Below are 26,395 nucleotides of genomic sequence, written 5' to 3' on the forward strand. Positions count from 1 at the left end.
GCACAATCTTATTTAAGATCTTGTGAAGATATTGTAATTAAATGATGAAGAAACATTTCGAATCAAGTATCCCTTTGCTCTTCCATATACATATAAAAAAATCTGAAATTCTGAACAGAATATTCACAGCAAGTAACATATATAATATGAATAATCATAAATCCAACATTTCAGAAAGCTCTGGAACCATTTAGCCTTTTACCTTAGAAATAAGAAACAGAGATGAAAAATAGTTATGTATTTTTACTTTCTGGGCAGATTTAATCTTATCATAATATATGAAGCTATAGATTGATAGCTTTGCTTCCCAAAGGTTTACCGTTCAGTTTTGATTGTTAAAAACATGGTTTGAAAGTTGATAAATTGCAACATGGACAAGTGGACACCATGTTCGTTGACAATAGAATGCGTTTTAGTGAATAAAGGTCAAGCCAACATCAAAACAACGGAGTTTTAACAAAATTATGAGAATATGTGGGATGGAAACAATCAGATTTTTGGTAGAACAGATAAATTTTTTATTTCAACAGCGCGTCAACCTACAGTGCTTTACCTGTGAAGCAGTTTTAAGCTAAAAAAACATTTATATGCAAAAGCACCCTCCACGTTTACTGGATTTAGTTCTCTTTTTCTGCCAAATCTCGTATAGGCTATAGCGATATCGCTAGAATTTCAAACACGATATGGTAAAACTTTGTTACATCAATATTTCCTGGTAAACTTTGTATATTATGTTGCATTCCGTTCCTGTCAACTTGCTTTTTCATTTAAAATAACCAGCTTTCTGCATAGACAGCATTACTAAGGTCCTTAGAACACCTCTATTTATGAATAAAAATAAAACAATCCTAAATTTTATAACAATTGTTTTTTCATTTCTAGTTACTGTAATTAATGTAAACACAGCGATTATTTGCGATTTTTGTCAAAGAAGTCACTTGTTTCTATAAAATAACCATAGCATGTGGTATTTCTACTTAGAATTAACCTCCTGACCAATGGTTGCACGATACTTCATGTAAAACGTCATCAGTTTTTTAAACTACAGGATATCTACGAATATTTTTTATAACAAGTATTGAAAATTGAGTTAGTATAAATGCTGTGACTCAGCTACTAGTTGATGAATTAAATAATCTGATGTATATTCGAAACTTCCTGCTGAAAATAAACTAATAAAAAAGTATGACGCGTGACCTGCCTCACATTTACATTGTCGGTGTTAATTTTCACCTGGCATAATAACTGCGGAAAAACTGGCGAAGAAAATGTCTGAAACGCTTCTAATTGTACCTATATATACCGGATGGGCAACCTAAGCGCAAAATTAATTATGGAACGATCCACCGGCAAAGTTCGTGGTCAAACACGTTCTTTACACAGGAAAATGCTGTGACGTATAATGTAACATGAACGACATTTTCCCTTATTAATTATCAAGTACATAATTATGAAAAGAATATTTTTAGAAATTTTCAGAAAATTTTTCATAAATGTTCTTAGATGTTGCATCTAGTAACTCCTTTAATATTAGAATAGAAGACTTAGAAATTTGTTTTTTTTTTACATATTTTTTAATGTTCTGTGCAGTGGCAATAAAAATAAATAGAAATTGAAGAAGAAGAAAATAATATTTATTAATTGTTTAAGAATCTTGATAAATTAATGACTGTTTTTCTTAACTATGAGTGAAATTTATTCTTATAAATTGTTAAGAGAAAATCGTATGCATTTATTAATATGTGATTTTGTTAGCTTTGTAATATCTAATAATTAATAAATAATGATACGATTAATAAATATTAAGAATTTGACAGAAGTTGGACTTTCTTCATTTGAGAAGTCACTTTGAAATAATTTATAGGATGTCTATTAATCAGTGGCACAAGAGGAAGCGTAAAATACACATTTTCGACTTATATTTTTAAGTAGATTCAACATCCGGGTCGTTTATACCACTATTTAGTTAGGAAATACCGTGTCTAATTTTTATATATATATTTTCTCTATAAGACAAGGCGTTAACAATAAAAATACAAATTTTTTGTACTATAACCTGGAATAATTATACAAGCAAAACAAACAAGTTTTACTTCTATGTACTTCTGTCGATTTCTTTTTAGAAAATAAGTTATCAACAACTGAACTGATTCTAGGAATGTGTCCCTCGCTATGATAATGGTAAGCAGTACATGAAAGTGGGTCAATACGAGAATCATTAACATTGATTTATTCGAAAATTAATTTTCGCATGAAAGAATGTACCGCCAGTTCTCGATTGTTATCTTGTTTATTTTGTTATTAAGAAAAATCCTAGAAATGACATTGATGTAGGCATATAGACCGGAACTTTCTCTTAAACAGGAAAATAACATCACAAGATTTCTGCTTTACAACTTCTTTATTCTGCGAATATGCGTATTTAAGCATCCTCGTATAATATAATCGTAACTATGATTTATGAAAAGCTAAATTGTTGCTTAAAAATTAGACACACCTTAAAAATTAGCATTGTTTCAATGTTCAGCTATGATTGAGGTGAGGAGCTGCAGCTGCGGCTGGGAGCTCCAAACATGGATCTAGGAAAATCATCGGCTTAACCCAGCTCGTTTCTGTTTATCTTGCAGGTGTCCTGGATGCGTAAGAGGGACATGCATATCCTGAGCGCAGGCGTCTCTATGTATACTTCAGATCTCAGGTTTCAAGTGATCCATCTGGAGAAGTCTGAGAACTGGACGTTGCAGATCAAGTCGCCGCAAGAACGCGACTCCGGGGTTTACGAGTGCCAGGTCAGCACAGAACCGAAGATGTCGCTCAACTACAGCCTCAACGTGGTTGGTGAGTGTATTTTGAATTATTCAGTCAGCTGTGTATGTCTTGAGGTCGCGTTGATCTCCTTTTTTCAAATGGGACCCACACGTAAGTCAAACAATCCGATAATACCTGGTATATGGTGCTTACTTTGGTGCCAGCTATTACCTTTTTAGAGTTTAAGAATCGTTTTCACTATACTCTAAAATATTCGTCAATGAGAATTGCTATAGTTCAAGTAATCTATATCCGATAGCTAACTTTTGGTTCTTTCTTCAGACTTTAGAAACATTAAAGGAAGCAATAACGTCAAACACGAGTCGTGCTTTTCTATAGGTGATATTTTCAGTCACTGAAATAAATCGAATAGTGGGAACAAATTATCTCACTATTGTATATTAAAGTTAGTTCATGAACAGCCCAACTTTGTTCACCTAACTTGGAGGAGCTGCATATTGGCGTCACAGCTTCACTGAAAACTGAGTCAAGTTCAGTAACTCTACAACTTGAAATCCGAATCTATATAACTTTCAACATTTGCGAATCCTAATTCTCTGCTAGACTGGAAGCAATGCATACAAAAAATGATATCCATCTTCGAGCTGACAAGCTTCTTGCGAATTGTAAGGACTGTCTCTCCTCGTGAAAACAGAACATAGATTTCATTTTTGTGTATGAAATATTATTCCTCCACACCATTTCTGTAGTTTGTTATATACAGTAACACACAAATTTATTCGTGTATAATTCAAAAATGAATTAATTACTAAATCTTTCATAGTGCATTTTTTCCTTTATGTGTTTCATTTCCAGTTTGTAAGTTTAACTCTTAGTGACTCATGGATTACTGTATGTACAGATTATGAAATGTGTTGTTGGTTGGAAAGTTACTGAAACTAAATTAGAGCAATTAAATGTTTAAAGAAAAATGGAGGTATTCAGTTTTCTTCTATTTATTATTTTTTTCTTTTAATGGAGTTTAACATTGCATCAACTGACTATGATAATAAAAATAAATTTAATAACAGAAGACAGAATTGTGTTACGTAACATAGTTATGATTATTTTTCTAGGTGTAAACGAAATAAGTTTTAGTTTTATTGATTTATAGCTGTCATAAAATTTTATTCGAATAACAGAAGAATAAAACATAATGATCAGATTTATGAAATTATATTCACAACTAGATTCTTACGTTTGTACGTGCTTTTTCAACTTTTTGTTATTTTTTCTCGCTGTCGGTGTTCCGTTAGTGTATAAAACGAACAACGTGCCAAGTAGTTTTCGAAATTTCCCATTCTCTATCCTATTCTTTTAATGCCGTTCTGTTTATTCATTCCTCAGGTATCATGGAAAAAAATTTAGAAAACAAGATTTTATGAAAATTGTGATAAAAGTTTGGCATGCAATTTCAGCGTGCGTAATATAATCTCTAGGTTTTCCCGTTGGACACACTACTTCGCTTTCTTTTTCTCGTTTTTTCTATCTCCGCTACATCATCTTCAATGATAGTAGTTACAAACTAAAATTGCATATCACATAATACTTTCCTATACCTATACTTCTATTATACTTTTTACTTGCCTGCTACATTACATACTTCTAATTTTGGTAACGTTATTTTGTCCAATTTATTGCACACAATTTTATAACTGAAAACATTTAAACTGAACAAAGTTTTTATTTGTTAAATTACTTAATTACAATATTATAAAACATATATTAGCTGAAATTTATTCACAAATCAATCATTTCAAAATTGAATATGATAATAGAAAATTGAATATTCTTTATTTGTAACACTTTTCTCACTAGAGTGCCACATTAATTTCGCAACCAAAGCTACCCACTGATGTTGAAGGAAACTTTACGAGCACACAGTTTCTTCGAGAAACTAATAGTTTCCAAGACGCATCCTTCATGTTGCACTTAGACGCATCCATTTCCATCAGTTTGATACACTCATCTATTCCCGCGCAGTACCCTTGGTCGTTAACTCTAGCCACTGAAAAGAATAAAAATTGGGAGTAGAATCTCAGAGGAGTTGGCGCCAAAGGGTTGTGTCGCTCAATCATGTCGTCCCAGTCGTAAAAGTGAATTTCATCTCATTGGAATGATAACAGAAATTTATACTCCTGACGTTTCCCAAATTCAAAAAAATAAAGATTACTCTATGAAATACACAATTTCTGTAACAGTATCTGATTGTATTAATACGTTAAACACTGTGGGATTTTTGAATGTTCTTCACTCACACTTACTTAATTAGATATATTCTTCCAATAAATAAAAAAAAAAAAAAACGAATTTTATAGTTCAATACCATACTTAACATTTAACATTATTTTTCTCGGTGTAAATATTGTTTATATGTTTATAAGTATTAAGACTCGGTATTAAGACAATGTTTTAAAATAATCTTAGAAACTTAAAGTGTCACTTACTGGTGATCCCCAACATGTTAATTTATTGCATTCTTTTGATGCAATGAGCACTGTAATTAAGGTACTGACTGTATCTGAATGTGTGAGGAACTGTATACACGTGTTTATTGTCCGCAAACTTACAATTTTAAATAGTCATTCACTATTGTATGATATTCAAATTGTATCCTTGCAAAATTTAAAATCAAATATATACATGAATTTATCCTAATTTTATGGAATTCCATTTATTTCAATAAATCGAAGTGAGTAGTAAGTTTATCATGCGAAGAAAATATTCTTCATTCTCGAAACATCTATTCTTTTATTAATGAAAAGTCAATACAAGTGACGACTATTAAAACTATTAATCAATTTTTGTAGTGTTTTTCAAGCAAGTTTACCTTACTTTTTGTCTAATAGTTGTTGGTGTATAAAAAGTATCTTATAAAGTAAACCTGTGTATACAGTGGCATATGCCTTTGCTAACGTGAAGTCAGAACATTACTTAACACTAACACATAGTGTAGATTACTGTGGTGTCGGTATGTTAATATGCTGGTATGGATGGTATTTCTTCTTTTACTTGTTTCATTTTGATTTTTCCTTAATCTCAAACAAAAAATGTCAAATTTTTGTTCCTACTATTAGTAATTCGTCATTGAAACAGATTAATGAAAGATATAATCATGGGGCAAATAAATGCATGTACATAGGTAATTTACTAAGTCAGCACAAAACTAACAGAGCAGAGAGCTCTCTTAAGCTGTCGTCTGAAATTGATCACTAACTATCTCTGAAATATCTCACTAGCAATATTACTTATTCTCGACGATACTTTCTACGATTGCTCGCTACACGCAACTTAGTTCTTTCCTTCCACCATTTAAAATTAAATTTTTACGCAATTAATTTATGTTTTATGTAATTCCGAGGGGAGTTGTAGAAACAGGAACACCAAGCGGTTGCTTCATCTTTGGGGAAATATTCTTCCTCGTCCGAGAAATTTTTTCCACATTCTGTGACCTTCCTACTGAATGAATACAAAGGAATTAACCGCTAATATGTGCCGCCCTATTACTCATCTACACAGAGAAAACGTGGCTACATCGTTGTTGTCAAAATAACAAGAGCTCAGGTTCGTGCTGACTCGAACGATTTCAATGGCGTGCCTGTCTCTCTGGGTACATCAAGAGAATATTAAGGGGAAACTGCTGTTCTAGAAAAACCCGGTATTCCAGGTTATAAGGTACTCGTCAAAAACGATTATTGATTAGTTCAACACAATAGCGTCATGTAAATGGATTCGCTTTAATATAGTGTTATCTCAGTACAAGCTTGCTGGGACTCTCGTAAAGTCGTAAGTTCTCGGAGCTACCTAACTGTCCTGATAGTAGGTTGTTGGAATACTTGTATGTCCTTAAGGGCCTAGGATCGGATATCTCAGGGCGGTGACATTACTGATAAAGTTAGGTAAAAACAGAGGTTTAAGACCTGACGCTTTACGTCCTTACATATATTGAAAGATTTTACGCTGGGAAGGGGCTCATTCGATAGAGCAAGGTTCAATCTAGCCCGCTCTGGTCATGATTTAATCAGATTCTGCAGATGTTCAGTAATATGAGTGTTCAAAGTAAACCGAAAATCGACAAATTCACAGCCATGAAATCTAAGCATTTTTAGCTAATTTAGAGATTGTTCTGAGCTAAATCATGACCAGAGCGGGCTACATTGAATCTTCCTCTATCAAATGAGCCCTTTCCCAGCTCAAAATTTGTCAATATAAGGACGTAAAGTGTCAGGGCGATTTGGCAGTGCTTTTTATCAGGTTAAAGATAAAACAGAGTAAAAACTAAAAAGTTTAGTTCGGCTTGAGTAAACCAGGTGGCGCCTAATCAGGAAGCCCGTGCTGTCTTGATTTGGCACGCGAGTTTCGAGAATTTGCCCGCTACTAGACATACAACTATAGGAACTGCGTGTTTCGTTCATGTCTCACGGGTCATTCCACGCGAAATCGGGCACGTTTCGGAGCAAGTTCTTGTAATTTGCTCAAATTTGAATATGTTGTAGTCTTTAACGATATTTAAACGTACCCCAAAGGATTTTTAAAAATTTTGAAAATTGTCGATTTTACAGCTGTTTGAAGTTAAGTGCTACCTTTTTTTTAAAAAATTATAGCTATTGAACTAGTAAGCGGACGGAGATGAGCTTTACGGTGCTTATAGAGAAAATATTGAAGTTTGTAAAAAAAATTATTTCATTTAAAAAAAATTGTTTTTTAATCATCTTTTTTGCAATTATTTTAAACAAATGCAGGTTTTTAAGATGATGCGCGATTTTAAAAATCTGAAAAAAAAGGAGAATATAGTTTGATCCTTCCCCTTCATGGACAAACTTTCAAAAAGATGGACATTTTAAAATTGGCCCTGTGAAAATTGCCGAAAGTTGACGCTGCGTCGAGTCGCACTGCTGTGGCGGGCGCGTCGTCGCTGGCAGCCTACTCGACTCAAGCGGGCGAACGTGCGTTATTATTTGCAATCAAGGCGACTTCACCCAACATTATTCTACATTATCTCCGAGCATTTGCAAGGTTTAATGCAATCAATAAATATTGGTAACTCAATCTTCGTCTTATTCTTGGAAACATAAATATAATCTCTTAAATCCTAGCTTTCATTTCGAAGATTTTGGTATTAATGCAGAATGGCACTTTTTTGCAACTTCACATGGCAAAAATGAATGTGAACTTGTCAATAAGCATCATTGACAAAGAGTGAGTTACCAATATTTGCCGCCTTGATCGCAAATAATAACGCACGTTCGTCCGCTGGAGACGAGTAGGCTGCCAGCGACGACGCGCCCGCCACAGCAGTGCGACTCGACGCAGCGTCAACTTTCGGCAATTTTCACAGGGCCAATTTTAAAATGTCCATCTTTTTGAAAGTTTGTCCATGAAGGGGAAGGATCAAACTATATTCTCCTTTTTTTTCAGATTTTTAAAATCGCGCATCATCTTAAAAACCTGCATTTGTTTAAAATAATTGCAAAAAAGATGATTAAAAAACAATTTTTTTTAAATGAAATAATTTTTTTTACAAACTTCAATATTTTCTCTATAAGCACCGTAAAGCTCATCTCCGTCCGCTTACTAGTTCAATAGCTATAATTTTTTAAAAAAAAGGTAGCACTTAACTTCAAACAGCTGTAAAATCGACAATTTTAAAAATTTTGAAAAATCCTTTGGGGTACGTTTAAATATCGTTAAATACTACAACATATTCAAATTTGAGCAAATTACAAGAACTTGCTCCGAAACGTGCCCGATTTCGCGTGGAATGACCCTCACAAGAAGTGCCATGAAAAGTCATTCCGAGTGGCACTGTGAGGTTCGAAATGAAAGTAAGCTCGGCGGTTCGGACCGCTTTGGACGGCTTCGGAAAATTTCGGAAAGAAGCTTGAAACGCTTAGGTCCAAGTCACCAGCAAGCGCAACCAGACACACGCAATCTTTTTGATAATATAGATATATTCACTTTCCCACTCGGAAGGCGATTCATTCAGTGAAATCACCAAAAATTTTTATGAAAGGGCCTAGCCGAATAAGGAGGTCAAAAATGCCCCCAAACCACATTCAACTTGCGAAGGGTCATTCGATAGCTAATCACAAAAAACTAGTTTGTGTCAATTTTTAACCCTCTATCTCAACGTGGGGGTAGTAATGGGGGTAAATAGAAAATCACGTTTTTTGGAAATTATTCGTACTTTATGGAATAAAAAATTGGATAAAAGATCAGTGATATTTGAGACACCAAGATACATGTTGTAGAATTTTTTGAGATTTTTAAATCAATAATTGAAACCGTGCAAAATAAAAAACAGGAAAATATGCCAAGAAACGCAGATTTCGCATTGAAGCAATCTCAGAACTACAATTATGTTTTTACATTAAATACATGTTGTTATTACTAGTATTTCTGATATTTTTCAGATTTTTCGGTTTGGTGCGCCATAGTCAAGAAAATCAAAAACCGATATTTTCGTCGTTTCTGTCGTGTCAGAGTAACATATACGTCGAATTTTCGTACATTCTTTAAAAGATAAGTGCTTTGTTCAATGTTCAAAGCTTTTACACTCAGGAAAATAATGTAACAATTACAGAAAGTAGATAAACTCGTTCGATGAAAACTGCTGAGCTCGTTATGTTTCGGAGTGTCGATAGTATGTTTCCAAGAGCGTCAATGGCGCAGCGACATAACGTCCTCCTGCTAAACCGCTGCATACTTTTTAGCCACAGGTTCTTCGGGCCCCTCTTTGGGCTCATCATTCTTTTTACTCATTATTATATATTTTTTTAAATTCTTAATCATCTAATAATGATCAACATTTACTTTTATATGTTTTTTGGGAATATTTCAAAATATTTTAATCTGAAGTATCTATAAAAATAATTTTGGAGTGCTTTTCACGATTCCGTTTTTCTTATCATATATACTGGCACTTAAGTTCATATCACATAAATTATGAACGAATTACAACCTTAATTGTCTATTTTGCTGGTATTTCTAGTGTTCTTTTAAATCAATCTCTTCGAAAAATGTATGTTGTAGGTGTTCACTACAGCTTCAGTATCTAACGGAAAAAACTGTAAGGATCATTCCACTCTAGATTTACTAGCCCGCTCTCGACCAATAACACTTTTTTACAATAATCACATTCTGAAGTACGTGTTCGACTGTTCGTTACTTATTTGTGGAAAAAGTATTATTGGTGAACACCTACAACGTAGCCAGAGTTTACACTCGAAATATTTCGCGAGTGACTCGTGCTGCTCAATGCCGCTTGCGGGCGACTGAGACCATATCATAATAGCATTTTAGAAACGCGAGAGTAAGATTTGACATTTGCCTTCTCTCTCGTCTTACCGAAGCTATCCGAAGTGATCCGAGGGGCCGAATTCACGTACATACGCCTCGTGCGGTAGTATGTCTATTGGAGCATCCATTGGCAGTCACGTCTGTAGGTAATATTATTTCTGTAAAGAAAACTGTAATAGCAGATACCGACCAAGCAATCGCGAAAAGTCACGTCACTACCCTAAGCCCTTGCTTGATACAAAATCGTTGGAATACGTTCTTGCTTGCTGTTACTCTTTCACTTTACCTGTCATTGGCCTGTAAGAAGGAAAATTCAAAGTTAAATCAGACATAGAAGGTTCGTCGCGGAAACGGTCGATATGCAAATATGCGACACACAAGTTTAAGATGGGTTGGAGGATATCTGTCATCTGACTTTATATTACTCAATGTCATTCCGATGTGAACCGTTGTAGCGATCAGTAGTGTTTACTTCTCGCTGTCTCGTAGATCAGTGAACCGTAACACTTGTATGGGCGTCATATACGTGTTTATATATGTGTGTGCAAATGTAAGTACCTTTAACTGCAACCTGCCTACGGCGAGTGTTCAATGATGAATTACTGTGCGTTTAAAAGTGCAGGATCATGGATTCCGATCACTTGTTTTTAATAACCACATCATACAACGAGACGACTAAGATGCTGCAAATTCCTATTACGTGGACACTGAGTTAAGAAGTACTACAGCAGTGGGAATTACGAGAGCTTGAATGTCAAAGTAGTAAGGAATTTACCAGAGACAAACTGGCTAAAAAACTTGAAACAATCAAATAGATTAGAGGTATTGCAAAATTTAAACCAGGTCAAAGAAGAAGTCAGATCATCCAATATCTAAACCATCCCCGATATTCTTCGAAGTCTCTAATATAGATCCCCTAATTGAAATACTAAAATCAGTAGTTGGACCCCCCTCCCCTCAACTTATAAAGCTAATGCTGAGATTACAAAAGAAAATAACAAAACTTATAAATCAGACTCTAGAGAAGGAAACACTGATCAAATAGAAAATACACAGGTAGAAAATCAAACAACTAGACTAGAAAAATTAGAAAAACTGATTGAAACATTAACTTCTCAAATGACAATAATGTTAAATGTATTACCAAAACTAATAATGCTACAAGAATTCAGGAAAAATTGACAACAATGGAATGGAACTGCAATGGGTTACAAAATAGATTACATGAGCTAGCAGTGCTACTCAGTTACCAAAACATTATTGCTATATTTGAAACACATAGATAAATCGCATATAAAAATCCCATTTTATGACTATTACGGAACGCTACATCCTGATGGCAAAACTTATGCAGGTTCAGAAATCTTAATCAAAAAGAACATTAAACACACCCAAATAAATTCATATAAATTTGTTAAAATGCTATCGACAACAATTAAAATTAAGCTAAATATACACAACATAAATATTTCATCAATCTATTGTCCACCAAAAAATGCAATAACCGTCGAAGCATACAGACATTTTTCAAAACTCTCAACACTTCATAGCTGTAGAAGATTTCAATGCGAAACATATGTTTTGGGGTTTTCAAATAATCAACCCGAAAAATAGCAAGTTACTATACAGGGTTTTCTTTAACAGTACAGCATAACTTTAAGAGTTGATTCTAGACACCAAAATAAAACACAAATCAAGAATAACAATTTCGCATTTAAGGCTTTGTTCGTTAGTTATAAACGTGTAAAAATTTGGTAGAAATCGTCAGAAATGAACTGATGTGAGCCCTCGAGCAGTAGTTGTCCACACGGGAGTGTAGTCCTGACGCAAGGGAAGGGAGAGATCAGTTATTTAACGATGAGTGACTTCTTCTCTATATAGTTAATTTCTTTAATGAAAAACATACGACAATGTCATTCAAACCATTTTTTTATTTCTAATAGCTCCCGAAATTTCAATAAAATATATGTGACCCTTCTAAGTTTAAGGGCTCCTTCCATCCCTTCAGTGTGCATTGTGGCAGCTAAACATAATACAGATATAGTATTTTTATGAGAACTTATTCTCGAGGTTTCATTGAAACGAATGATCTGCCATTGATTGGACGTATTACTGAGGTTTACTATAATAAATATAATAAACCTAGCTCAGATATATCCTTCTTTCTTCAAATAATTTATTCCGCGTGGTCCATTGTAATGTTTTTCTTCTATGATTTCATTCACATGCTTTGGTCGACTATCCTTATCAGACTGAATATGCAACTCATTCAAGAGAATGCAACTAATATGCATTTTCAATGAATGGACTATACGTTTCGTTTTGGTAACGAAGCCATTTGATTTTCAACCAATTCACATTATATCCTTCAATGACCGTCTCTCGTGTAGCTATCGTTTCTTCAACTAACACCACTACATTTCTAAATGGTTCGCTCATTTTGTCAAGTAGTAAAGAGAAGTACTGCCATTCCTCAAGCAAGAATGGGGTTATAACTCAATTGACCATAAATGTAAATAGATGGTGCTTGTAAGACTTGAAAAATATTATTAATTCAAATTGTCAGAATTTCGACTTACCGCCCTATAATTCTAAACCCGCCACATAACAGTCAACCAAGAAATTATTAGACTTGTGGTGAAATTCGATCGATGTGTATTCACACATTACTTTTCGTTTTGCGCCTGTGACCGCAATTACCCCCGCTGTCACTGATATTAGCCCGCTAATTCTGCTGGCCGTAGTACCGGCATTAACGGCTTAACAGCTTAACGGCTAATGTATATACGCTTTCTGCATTGCCCCAAATCGCTCAGCAACTCCCTCACTATTGTACGACTCCCGTCGCAAGTTGCACTCCAGTGTGTATAATGTTCGAAGGACGGTCCCAAAAGCGACAACAGTCTCTACTTGGAACGGATCTTTCTGTTTTTTGCTTTGATCCAACGCCCCTGACACTGTCATTACTTCCCCATTCCACATTAGTTAATTAGCGTCCTCGTGAGACTGGAAGGTACACTGTTGGGAAGATACATCGGGGATGCAAAAGTTAATGCTCCTCAAGAAGGAAGATTTGTGATTACTACTGAGATTCCAGTTTGGATCACGACTTCTTAGCTGGGACGGTATATAGTATTTGTATTTAAGATTGTGAAGAATATTTAATGGTGTGGCTTATGGTGTATTTGTTTTTAAATTTGTTTTTTTTTTTTATCTTTCAACCACTTTATACATGGATATACTTGTAAATATTCCTGATAAAGAGTTGCCTAGTTTTAGTTTTAGAAGACATTCATATATTTAATATTCTATACATACGTATTTATACGTCATAATGTGAAGTATAATAAATAATAAATATAAATTTTCGCATTAAGTGTAACTTATTTTTGTACCTGAATTAAAGATGAGTTTAGTCAAACATTAACATAAAGTTGCACAAAATCTTTATTGCTTATTATATCTTCTCAACATTATAAATAACCTTCCAAGTGAGAATACTAAATATTTGATGTAAAGTAAAAGCAAATTTGTTTAAATGATAATTTTGAAACCTATGTAAATACATAGGTACAAAAATTAACTCCACTTTACGCGAATTATTGTGTGTATAATATTTATCAAAAGGTAAATCATATGTAATTTATAATAACCTTCACTTCCGTTTTTTATCAAACGAATTGCTCACAGATACTGTAGAAACGCTAAAACTTTATTAAAACATATTCTGCCCCATGAAGAAGCAATTTTAAAACATTCTCTCCATATTCTATCTCATGACAGAGGGTGAATAATACAATTATTCTGTTTTTATTTTTGAAGCGAAACTGAAACTGAAATGTACTTCGTGTGATTCGTCAACTCTTTTTTGCACGCCACACGGCAAGCTCGTCGTTGCATATTGAACAGCGTTGCATCATCTTGTCAAAAAGCATGCATATTGAGCGATTATTTGGTAATTTGAATTTCATTAAACAATTTGAATAATTTCAAATTAAATTACCAAAGTCTTGCATGATTGCTTTAAAAGTATAATTTTAATAACGAGTAGAGTTGTGAAGAATATGAATATTTAATTGAATCGTAAAATTAAAATTTTCCACAGTTTTTATATAATTCAATATAGTTGATGATATTAGTGGCAAAAATTTATTTCTTATATATCAGATAGAATATAATGAAAATAAATGACAAATTAATAATAGTAGAACTTCGATTAAAATTAAATTCAAGATTAAAGTGTTCTTTGGACACCTAATTTTTTAAATTGCTAATGATCGAATAATTAAAACTGTGAAGTGTAGATAATCTTATGATTTATTGAAAATTAACTAAGGTTCTACTCTAATCATGAATTCTGAAGCCAGTGACTGACAAGTGATTTGAAAAATTATTTCTACCAAAAATCTTGTAGAGAGAAACAATCTAAAAAATATTTTTCAGATAAAATGTGACTAGAAGTTGGACAAATTTCGTTTTTAAATTTACTTAAAAAAGATATCATTGAGAATAGAAGACGCGTATTTATTAGTCGAGAAATATTCTCTCGTTTAAACAGTGCATTCATCTAAAAAGAATCAATCTAATCTAAAAAATAAATAACTAAATCCTAGAAGAATTTCACCATCTTAGCAATCCTAACATCAATCAAAATTGTTTAATAATTAAAGAACAATTTCTTTCATCGAACTTTTATGCTCCATTTTCAAATGTTAGCTATTCAGAGGAAGTATTAAATATTAAAACTACGTAGGCTGAAAAGGGTTCAGTAGCAAGAAACTACACGTCTACTATCAGGAAGGACATATTCTTCAGATATTCATACGTTTTTATACAAGGTATGGAAAAACCTTCTGTTATTGTGCTCATCTCATTTCTAATTTTCACAGTTAGACTTAGAACATTTGACAACAGTGTTCACTGTATTCAATAAGCGGTGATGTAATACCTCCTGTAGCGTCGAATTTGGGTTGTATAAATACCAGTAATTTATTTACGAGACCGCATCTCGAATAGACATTACAATGCGATTTTGGTATAATAAATGAAAACTAGTTACCCGACAATAATATTGCGATCAATTACGAAATCTGACAAACGTATAGCGATGCAAAATTACCACCAGTCAGTGGCGGTCGAATTAGCAATGTTTGCCTATCGAACTTGCGACAGCGACAGTGTCCAATTCTCCAAATAACAAAGCCAGGGCCCCATTTAACTTTCATCAATTCGAGGCGAAATAATGTTCAATTTCTAAATGTAACTACACCCGAATAAGTCGATAGCTCTGTCACTGGCTCGCTTCCAAGCTCGATCTTAAAGAGCTGAGATACGATCGGACCTAAAGAAAGGACTTGAAGTCAAAAGGTGCTGCAACCTTCTCCGCACTGGGATAATTCTCCGCCGCCGCAAATTTTCTCTGAAATAATTCACAGGAAAATTGGGAATATCACTAACGTACTCTAATAACACAGAATATTCACGGGAGAATATTCTCGTCTCGTTCTCCAATGTTTTCATCAGCTTAGAAACAGAATGCGTATATATACGTGCAAGGGCACGTGATTCAATGTTATTTTTTCTGATTAAAGCATCTATCAGTTAATTCTTCCCTCGTGTAATTCCTTGAGCATTATTGGCTTCTTAATTTCGCTCGCTTAAACCGAATGGCGACCTACTTCTCCTTTCTTGCACGACATGTTGAATTGCTGCAGATGAAACAGTCTTTTCCGTTTCTTCGGCTAAAATGAGCACGTTGAGAAGAATTACTTTGAAATTCTCATGGTTGCTGATCTTTTTTTTAATCTATTTGAACACTATTGACTTTCTCAGTTTTCCAAGTTGTGTACCCCTGACGCTGCTGTGGGTACACTTACTTTTGAAGGATCATTGCTTTTGATTTTTGAATAGGATCTCAGTTAATCGGATTAAGATCAAATTTGACGCGAATGAATATTTATCGATTTGTGGAATTGTGGGTTTAGAAAAGTTTACTGTGTTACAGAAATTAAATTATTATAAATAGCAGGTGCTGTGATTAACAGTTCTATACATACATATGACCAAGGAATACGATTTTCGCATTCTCATATAAAACCAGTTCCTAGAAGATCTTCCATGTGTCCTTTAAGCATTTATATCACCAATATGTTTTCAAGTGCAAAAGATAATTGTTTCTGCCAGCAAATATCCTTGTATATGTTAATCACTGCTCCATTATTTGGGTTAACCGGTTATTTTGATAAAGAACGAAGAACAATGCAGGTATAATGAGAATTGCTATAATAAGGATAGGTTATATTGTTGGTTTATACGAAAACAAATTTTTTATTTTTATGACTTACTCAACGCTGGTAGTCTCGTGGATATTGAATTAGATTTTCCCTTTCGCCCGTTTTGTCTAATTTGAGATTATTGTTCAGTAGTAATGCTGACCATAACGTTAACTGCCCAGAGTTTTAATGATTGCACCATACTTCACATTTCAGCTTACTGCATCTGGTTTTAGACGAAAATAATTTGTGCTTTTGGTCGAATTGAAATCATAGTGAAGAGAGTTATGAAAACACAATATTATGGAATATCATTAATATTATGGAAGAATCCTCAAATTTTCTTGTAATTTTGCAGCATTTCCAACTGTTTAGTTCCTCTAGTTCCTCATTTCTTCTTCCCTTTTATTACCTATTATTTATAATCATAACGCTCATGAATAGTTATTTTGATCCCTACTGTATGGAAAAATTAAAAATTCATTTATTTGTCCATTAACTTTTTTCTTAGACTTACTAATAGACAAGTTTATTATATTATAACATAACAAATGAGTTATATTTTATTAACTACTTCCCTAACTATTCCTTGATGTAAATTCACAATTAACTGTCAAGTTTAAAATGTGTAACACGTTTTTGAGATCAACAAGAACATTACAAAGTGTAACAGAATCATTCTACAATTATTTTTGTATTATTAGCTTGTTTTGATCTTTTCGAAGCTGCTGCAAACGAGTATTTTTTACCGCAGCGGCAAATCGTCGCGGCGGCAAAAAAACGATCTTCTGTAGCACGCCTAAACTACTATAAGCCTATGTATGTATATCCAGGTCTACTGCAGTTCACGTCGTGTCGGTTCGAGTTTAGTCGGGTACACTCTGGGATCGAAATATGTGAAATATACACAACTACACGTTGGGATAAAATATTTCGAAATGTGACTTTTGAACTAGTACTTTCCTCCAACGCTCTAATTAAATCTCAAAATGAAAGGAATATATCTACGAATGAGCTTGTAACGAGAGACTACTGTAATCCGAAATTTTTTTTCATAATTTGACGATAAAATAAGAAGGATTTTGTCAAGAAACTAAACTTATTATGTAGCAGAATCATAATTTGTGAATATCTTCATTACACACATCTATGACAATAACATTGTAAATTAAAAATATTAAATGTACACAACTCTGTGTGAAAAGATTAACTGCTGAAAAGGTTCATTCTTCGAGGACGGAGTATTTTCACCTGTGGAAGCACTATACATATACATGGAAATGAAAATTCTATTATAATTTGATTTTTAGAAGAAGAAACCTGAGCTGGGAGCGGCTTATTTGCGCTTTTGCCTCGTTCTTCAGCTCATTTCTGGTGCTTTTCCCACACTATTTAAAAAGGCCTGACCAATGATGTTGTCATAGTAACTGAATAGGGTACCGAATTCAATTGGGTAAAGCGGAAAATACACATCCCACAGAATGAATGGCGAACAGTTGAGTCAGTATACCTCGGTACGACAATGCATATTATGTCCTTTTATGCGGCAAATATAAATGTATTATTAAGATTTCGATGTGAAACTTACTTCAGTAGTACATAAAAGTTAAATGTAAATATTAACTATAAAAAGTTACGGGTTTAAACTAACTTTGCACATTAATGCAAGTAAAAAGTACATAAATATCTAATAAAATGGAATAAAAAAATTAAATATAAATAAGAGAAGAGCTCAGTTAATGACACATTTTAGTCATTGCATTTACAAACACCTTGTTCTCTAAAATTGTCATTTCATCATAGGAGTTCCCTTCTATCTTTAATTCATTATGACACTAATTTCAGCAGTACTACTCTAGAGAGAAACTAATTTTCGTTTAAAAACAATAAATTTCAATATAAAAGGGAGATAATTTCGAGTTATTGATACACATGATGCGAAGTATGTAAAGGAATCTGTTTCATTGGTACAGTGTGAGAGAAAGACGTTGACTCTCAAAAATGGAATGACATTCGATCAAATTTCACATTCGTTGCAGAGATTTCGTTGTTTTTAACTTGCTTCTGTTTTTTAGGTAACTAAGTATTTCGCAATGTTAAAGGACCCACACACGATCAATAATATTTAGCCTCAGTGTCTCAATGTCTTTTTTTTCAGAAATTAATGGAAATAAGATATATATTTTATTATTCTATCCATATGAAGTATTCAAATCACACAGCATATGATTATGACTACTACATATAGCTACTGGGCTTTCTCATACTCATAATACTTATTAATAATAGGAGGAAGCTATATCATGTAACGTTATAGACTAATATAGACTAATAGATTAGTACCTTATGTCATTTGTAAGATATTTAAAATTCTTATTATTATTATAACGAGAAAATGTTTGCAACGAATGTGAAACGAGACCTCGTATTGAGTCTTCACTTGTTCGTGAGTAAAGCAATCGGGATCTCGAGTCGAGACCCCGAGACGACTCGAGATCTCGAGCGCTCGTATTGCTTCGATATCCCACCCGACTTCACACGAAATTCTCTGTCCCGTTCCGAACGTCGGGATCTCGAGATATCGGTCTGCTCCCACACTCCTATAAATGGTACATACACTTTTTACTGGTATTCAAGACCTCTTTCGAAAAATTTCTTATACAAAACTACAGCACAGTTTTTGCTATGTGTATGTATTCATTGATGACACATAAAAAAATAGGAAGCAGTGCAGTACACTAAAGAGTTAATTAGCAATAAGAAGCTTTATACAAGGTTTGCAGAAAACGAAAAATTTAAGAATGTAGAAAACATAACTAATATGTTATGGTTCACAGCATTTGTACTAACTTAATTTTCAATACTTAATATGAAAAATAATCATAGGTAATTTATAGAAATTAATAAACTGAAAAGGTACGAATTTTCTATATATGCATTACCATTCATTATTTTTTATTATAGAATCTCAGTCATCTTAGTACCAGCACACTGTCTCATAATATTAGTACCCCAACAGTTGTGGGTTAATCTATTCTCAAGTACATTTGCTTTATCAGCCGTCTCACTGTCTAAGAAACGACTACTAAATCGAAGAAAACACTCGAATCAAATCAAGATAAATGTACCATTTATAAATATTTATTCCACATTGATGGAACAAAATGCCAAAGCTGGTGGGTCGAATTGAAGGAGTGACAAATCATTACTAGACTTGCACTTGACATTGTTCGTGCAATTAAGTCTCATTGTCACGATCGGTTACACTTAGTTACAATATGGGAGTGAGTGACACGCGTTAACGCACTGACGGCTTAATTGGTTTCACCCTCCTCTGGTTCGCCAACCTCCCCTTCAGACCATCACGCTACCATTGTTATAACGCAGCATAGGAGGCTACAAATCAATTGCGAAATTCGCGGTAATCGCGCGAGAATAATGGTTTTCGTTCTTCGAAGCCACTGTGGTTTGCGCATGATTCAATCGGATAGCCATGTGTCAAATGAAAGGGGAGGGATATCAGCCATTTTTTTTTTGTGAACCTTGTGGTTTCCTATGAATAGTGGAATATCTTAAATAATTTTGAAGCAGAATTAGACATTATTTAAAAAATATATTGAAAAAATGATTATTTAAATAATATATATGCATATCAGTTTCTTTGTTTAGACGTTATTGTGAAATAATAATGTGTTAGTTTATTTTAATGAGCAAATAACTTTTCTATGAATTGTTTCACTATTTGTTTATTAAATGAAATGATCTTTTATTTTATTCGATATCTTGTATTTGAGTAAATATTTGCCGATAAGTTTCTCAGATAATTTCTGGATCTATTTTATTAATGTTGTCAACTGTGTCTGAAATACATAGTCCTTCACAGTGCTTCGCGTAGACACGAGTTTAGGCACGTATTTTCTAATGGTGAATACATAAACATGCTTAAAACAAAAACAGTTTTGGATGCAAACACGATTACATTATAAAATTTCTCGGATTCTTAGTTTAATGCTTTGTTGTGATGAAATAGACTATGAAAGTATAACTTCTTATTCGTGATTATGTGGCAATACTTTATTTCATGTCATGATTACATCTTACATACATTTTTTCTACTGAACTGTTCTATATTAACATATTACTGGGAGATGCAGTGAAAACCAAAAGCATTTCTTCCTTTCTTCTTCTAGCCAAACTTCTTTTAAATTATGGATGGGATAATATATGTATAGTGACCCGTACAATTGTAAGGATGGAAATAAATTGCACAGATACACGTATGAGGTTTTTTAAGATTCATCGTACACGGCCAACTTACATCACATGCACACATGTGCACATGTTTAGGGGAGTTCCCCTAGTATTGGACACTTAAGTTTTTTCTTGAATAAATTAAGGAAAATAATATTTTACGCTTCCTATTATGCTTTGTTTATAAGTTAACAATATAATAATTTAAAATAAAACAACAGAATAACCAATATTATTGTAATAGGTAACGTAAACCTTGATTAAGCTTTGGTACAGGATTCTAACATATCATTAAGTGTCACCTAGCATCGGACACAGCGGAATGTTACGATGTAATTCAAATCAGTTTCAATGAGGGCTTTTAATATTGCTCGGATTCGAGTCCCGAGCATTCGAGTCTTGAGTATCCGGATATCGGAAGCTAGATTCGAGTATTTTGGATATCCGAATTTTGTTCCGAGTATTCAGGTATCTAGATTTAGATTCTTTCTCTTAATTATAATTCCTAGATATCAACCAGCATCTATTTTTTAATTTTACGACGAAAACCGGACGGCGAAAACCGAATAATAAGAAATAGCTTTTAAAATAAGTATTTCGAGAACTTGGATATCCGGGGAGTAGGGGCTATTATTATTGTTCAGATAGTAGGATATTCGAAATACTCGAATCTAAGTTCGGATATCCAGATACCCATATCTGGGTACTCAGATCCGAATTTCAAATTCAAATTAGAGTTACAATGAGTATTTTGGGATGTCCGGATAGTAAGAGTTCTAATTTCAATATAATTTCTAGCAGTCACAAATGTAGTTATCAGAATATTCGGGGCTGTCGATACAAGCCTATTGTGTCCATTTTTCACAGCTTGAACCCTGAATCCACAAATCGGTTTCTACACAAACTGTACACAGTCTTCACGTTTGTCACCTTTGGCTTTAGTGTTCTCGTCTTCTTAAGCTTATTTTTTAAGATTTTTTCTATTTTTAATTCTTTTTTTATTCTCTTTTCCTTCAATCAATAATTTATAGAGAGATGAGGTCTTCGCTTTTCTCAGATCATCTTGTCCTTGTTTCAGTTTGCTTCATTTTAACATCGGGTAACGAGGACAATTTGAAAACGTTTAGGTAGATGCTAGTGGCGAAACTAGTACATGACTGCACGTTTACTGTCTTTGAAAATATATTTCTTTAGGAGCATTAAGTATTCAACGCATTTCCATTGTAGAATTCATTTTATACATTCATTATGTTCATTCCATGATCCCTTTCTCTGACTATTCATGTTACTTAGATATATCTTCCAACTACTAAAACTAATATTCTGTCCGCTAATAGGTAACAGTGAACCCATAAAAAAAAGTTTTTTGTGAAAATCAGTCTAATGTATACACAAAATGCAGAGGTAATTAAAAAAGTACTTATTAATAGATATACTAACGCAATTCACATGATTTCTGGTCCCAAGGATTGCTAGATATAATAATTTACAGTTTCTACGATGCCTCGGTTTTCTATCAACCACAACAATCAATCGGTTTCTTTAGCTGTATACACGCGATTGGAATGAGTCGAAACAGATACAATTTTTGCTTAATTTCTTCTATCACTTTTGCAGCTCGACTGTTTTGTCACGTTCCATTTTTTAAAGATATAGCTATTGTCCGGTTTTAGGTGCCAATCGGTTTTAGAGAAACTCCCTGTATGTATGTATGTATATGTAGGCATACGTATCTTCGTATAAGAGACAATCTGTAGTTTCTCTTTCTCTCGCTCTCAATAACAAAAGTGTATCGTAAACCCCAGAGTTTTGGAAAAAAAGTTTGAGAATAACGGTCACAGAAACAAACTGGTCGTGCGGTATGCAGATGCCTGATCTAGTATTTCAGGACAGTGGACACATAGTCTTTCACTCACTACGAAAGACGTGTTAAGGGCAAAAAGTAAAATAGGTAACCTCTGATCTGGTGATTGGTTAGTAACTGTCGACAGATTACTGGTCAGTTAGGAATTAACGAGGCTTCATAATGTTAAATGGAAATCGTCAGATATTCTCAAATTAGTGGAAGCAAGTATTTCCAGGAGCAATTAGACTTCAAATACGAATCACGTGTACTAAGCTAACTACTTGGATGGTACTTTGAGAAGTATTAGGTAATAGATACCTACATTGTTTAATAACAACGGCTACAAATTACAGGTAGTATACAATACCAACCAACTGTATCTTTGCTTTTCTTCTGCCAGTTTCTATGGTCAATTCGAATCCAGTTCCCTTAATTTCAATGTAAAAAATTAAGTAGCTTTAACATTTAAATCTGTGAAAAATTTTACATTACAGCTGGAAAACTCGGTTATTGGTTTCTCACGAAATAGAAAAAAGAATCAGCTAGTAGCTTTATCAGAATTTCAAACCCCTTTTTTAATGTTACTGTACGGTAAATCTTCCAATTTGTCTGCCAATGGTGAAGTGCGGAAAAATCTGTGATTTTCTCTGCTTATACGATCCACTTCTCACAATTCATAATAGCTTAAGATTTACGCAACATTACGCATGTACGTTTCGTAAGTACAAAAATGATTATTAAAAATTGAAGCTGCACCAACTGCCTCTTCCGCTTCAAATAAGTAGATGTCGATAATAGCTATTCGTAATAATTAAGTAATTCCATTTGCAATTCATGTACAAAATACTTTAAATCTCTTCATGGTTTAATATCACCGTGCATCCTAATCGAGTTAATATCTTCAGGAGTTTTAAACAAAGTTGTTACAGTATACGGCACTTTATCTTACTTCCCATAAACTTCTTCTTATTTTCATACTTTCTTTTCTACAATTAAAGCATAACCCGAAAAATTTACAATGTATAAGTACATTAAATAGAATGTCACATAAGCTTTTATTAGTTTTATACGTATTCACCTACAATCACACAAAATCAAATACCGCAGTCTTTTTTTCGCATGATACGAGCATTGCTATTAACAAACATGTGGAATTTTCAACAAATTGAAATCTTTCATCTAAATTAATAAATAGTTCATTTTTAAAATCTTACGTTCATATTTCATTTATATCCAGGATCATTTGCGTAAATGTTTGTAACGTATTAATGTTCATAATCATGGCATGTATTATGGATTAGGTATATATATCTTGATACTGTTAGCTGCTTTTTAACTGTAAAAATGTTAGTGGCTTCTTTAAATAAGTTAAAAATATTGCAGTATTCTTGAATTAGAAATGCGAAGAAATTTCACGATATCTCTACATTTTCTTAAAATATTTCCCAAATTCTCTGATTCCTTGACTATATCTTTTTTACTAACTGAAAAGAATTTGTTACATTCATATAGATGTGAAATAGTTACTTAATACAATTTTGATGTATGCAATTGCTCTCTTATTGTTTAGTTACCTGTACAGTGTGGATGAAACATGGAATACGCTCCTATGTGCAACCAGTGCAACCGAATCAATTACTTTTACAACGTTTGCACGGTCATCCGTTACGAAATGTATTATATACTCTTTATTATTGAAGCCCCTGCTGTTTATATAGCATATCATAGTTGTAATATAATGTTCATTTCCACGGGAAATCCACGCGTCCGTCATAAAAGCAAATGTTCTTATTTAAGGGAAAGCAAGAAAATATTTTAATTTTTATATATACTTGGAAAATTGTCTTTTAAATGATATACAAAATATTACGTTAACTGATAATTCCGAAATATCTTACAAGAGATTGAATTTGTGAATCAAACGTTTTTACGAAAGCAAGAGAAAGACATAATTAAAATTACATTATGTAAGACATCATGTATTTCATATAAAAAATATTATTACGTTACGAATAAAAACACACATTTCATTTAAAGAATGAACTGAAGCTATAAATCTTTCCCATTCTACTTCATTTACCTACAGAAGAATTGTTTACTTATATCACACAATGTTCCCCTTTATATAAAAAATAACTTTTTAAACAAGAATTTATTGATAATTTCAATCCCTTATAAGATATTCCACTCTCCTCGATCATGATCCGCGCTTGAATGCAACACTTTTACTTACAGTTTCCATATCTTATACAATAATATCTTGCACTTTCATTTTTTCTATCGCATACATTTCTTGTATAATATTATGGTAACATTTTTTTCTGGATGGTATAGCATATTTGGGCTCTAATAATTTAATTAAATTTATAAATTTAATTTATAAATAAATTTAATGAATTTATAAATTTAATAAATTTAATTTAATTTATATAAATTAAAATTTAATAAATTATATAAATTAAATTTAATTTAATTTATTAAATTTATAAATCCCTTATTCTCCACAATAAAATAAGGTTGACAATCTGTACTCATCATACGAGTAATTGCTTGTGTAATATTCTTCGATTTTGGACAATTCTCACTCAACACTATCATTGGCACAGTTGTCACATGGCTGTTTGCATTTTCATTTGTACTTTTAGTGCTTGTACCACTGCTCGCATGGTCCACGGCTTGAAACGCCTTGCAGCTCGAGCAAGTTTATAAAGACCACATCACATCACCACAGACATTGTTCGATTAGGTGACTACTAACATTGAGAATACTAATTTAAAAATATGTTCCATTAAAGAATCTAAAGAAAGTACGCGAGGGCGTACTTGTAATGTTTAACTAAAAACGTATCGTGAGTGTATTCCACGAAGCCCGAATCCACCATCAGAAAATGCAGATTCGTACCCAAGTTTACTCTCCTTTTGTTCTACCTTTCATAGTTCCATTCAATTTTATTTCTTGGTATTTACGAGATCGCGAAATTCCCTCTCGTTATCACGTTGTCTAGTTTCTCATGTTTTGATAAAATAAACAGATTCCTTTTAGATAATTAATAGTAGTAACAAATTGCTGAAATGCATTGTACTTCTCTTTTAATCTGCACTGGTAGTATTAAATAATTCGCGATACATTTAATCGTGCATAATGATTTTTGACCATTATCCTAATTTGTTGCATCATTCACAACTCGGCATATTAGATCTTCGTCCAGATTTAGTTTTAATATTTTGGAAACCTCCTAAACTACGGTTTTTAGTTAATCGTAACGTTTGTTCTTCTCCTATTTCTACAACAATTGCGGTTTCAAGTGTATCCTATTTCCGAGATATAATTGTTCTTAGTCCATTTTTTAATCCGGGATTGAAAATATTTAAAGCTTGCTCATTTATTGAGTTTGCTAATGTGATATTTACTTTCATTACTCGTTGTTAATTCTAATAATTTAACTATTAATTTTATAAGTCTTTCACTTAACAGCACGTTCCTTTTATACGGCATACAGTGAGCATGCTTCCATAAACAAGAACAGTAATACGTACTGGCTTTTACATATCAAAATTTTGTATTTCTCTATAGAGTATTTTTATTGCTACCCTATCGTTCATTTTTATCACTGTCACGGTGGTAAAAGGAGGCCGTTCCACTGATGAAATTAATTCTAACGTAAATACTATACGTTCACTTGCTGATTCTTCTCTTTAACTAATGAAATTACAGTTATTAAAAGCAATAAATTCGTTTCCCTAATATTGCTACTATTAGTACCGAGTATAAACATGATTTGAGGTTCTGCGTTAGTTTCATCCGTTAGTTGAGTCTAAACTATGTACATATTTTCAGAAGTAATTAGTAAGCTTGAATCGGAAGTAGTCCTGAAACTCAGATTAAATGCTGGCGCGTACAGGTAAGCGTCGTTGAACC

General features: G+C 33.1%; 1 protein-coding gene across 1 annotated transcript in view; it reads left to right on the forward strand.

Moving 5' to 3' along the window:
• Dpr1 (defective proboscis extension response 1) overlaps window positions 1-26,395 on the forward strand; it is a 1,112,753-nt gene that overhangs the window by 614,382 nt on the left and 471,976 nt on the right. Inside the window, exon 3 of the mRNA XM_076378317.1 lies at window positions 2,628-2,838. Within this exon, the coding sequence (XP_076234432.1) occupies window positions 2,628-2,838 (211 nt within the window). The remainder of the gene's footprint in view (window positions 1-2,627; window positions 2,839-26,395) is intronic.

This window comes from Calliopsis andreniformis, chromosome 5 (genome assembly GCF_051401765.1).
Source record: "Calliopsis andreniformis isolate RMS-2024a chromosome 5, iyCalAndr_principal, whole genome shotgun sequence".
In the NCBI taxonomy this organism is placed as follows: Eukaryota; Metazoa; Arthropoda; class Insecta; order Hymenoptera; family Andrenidae; genus Calliopsis; species Calliopsis andreniformis.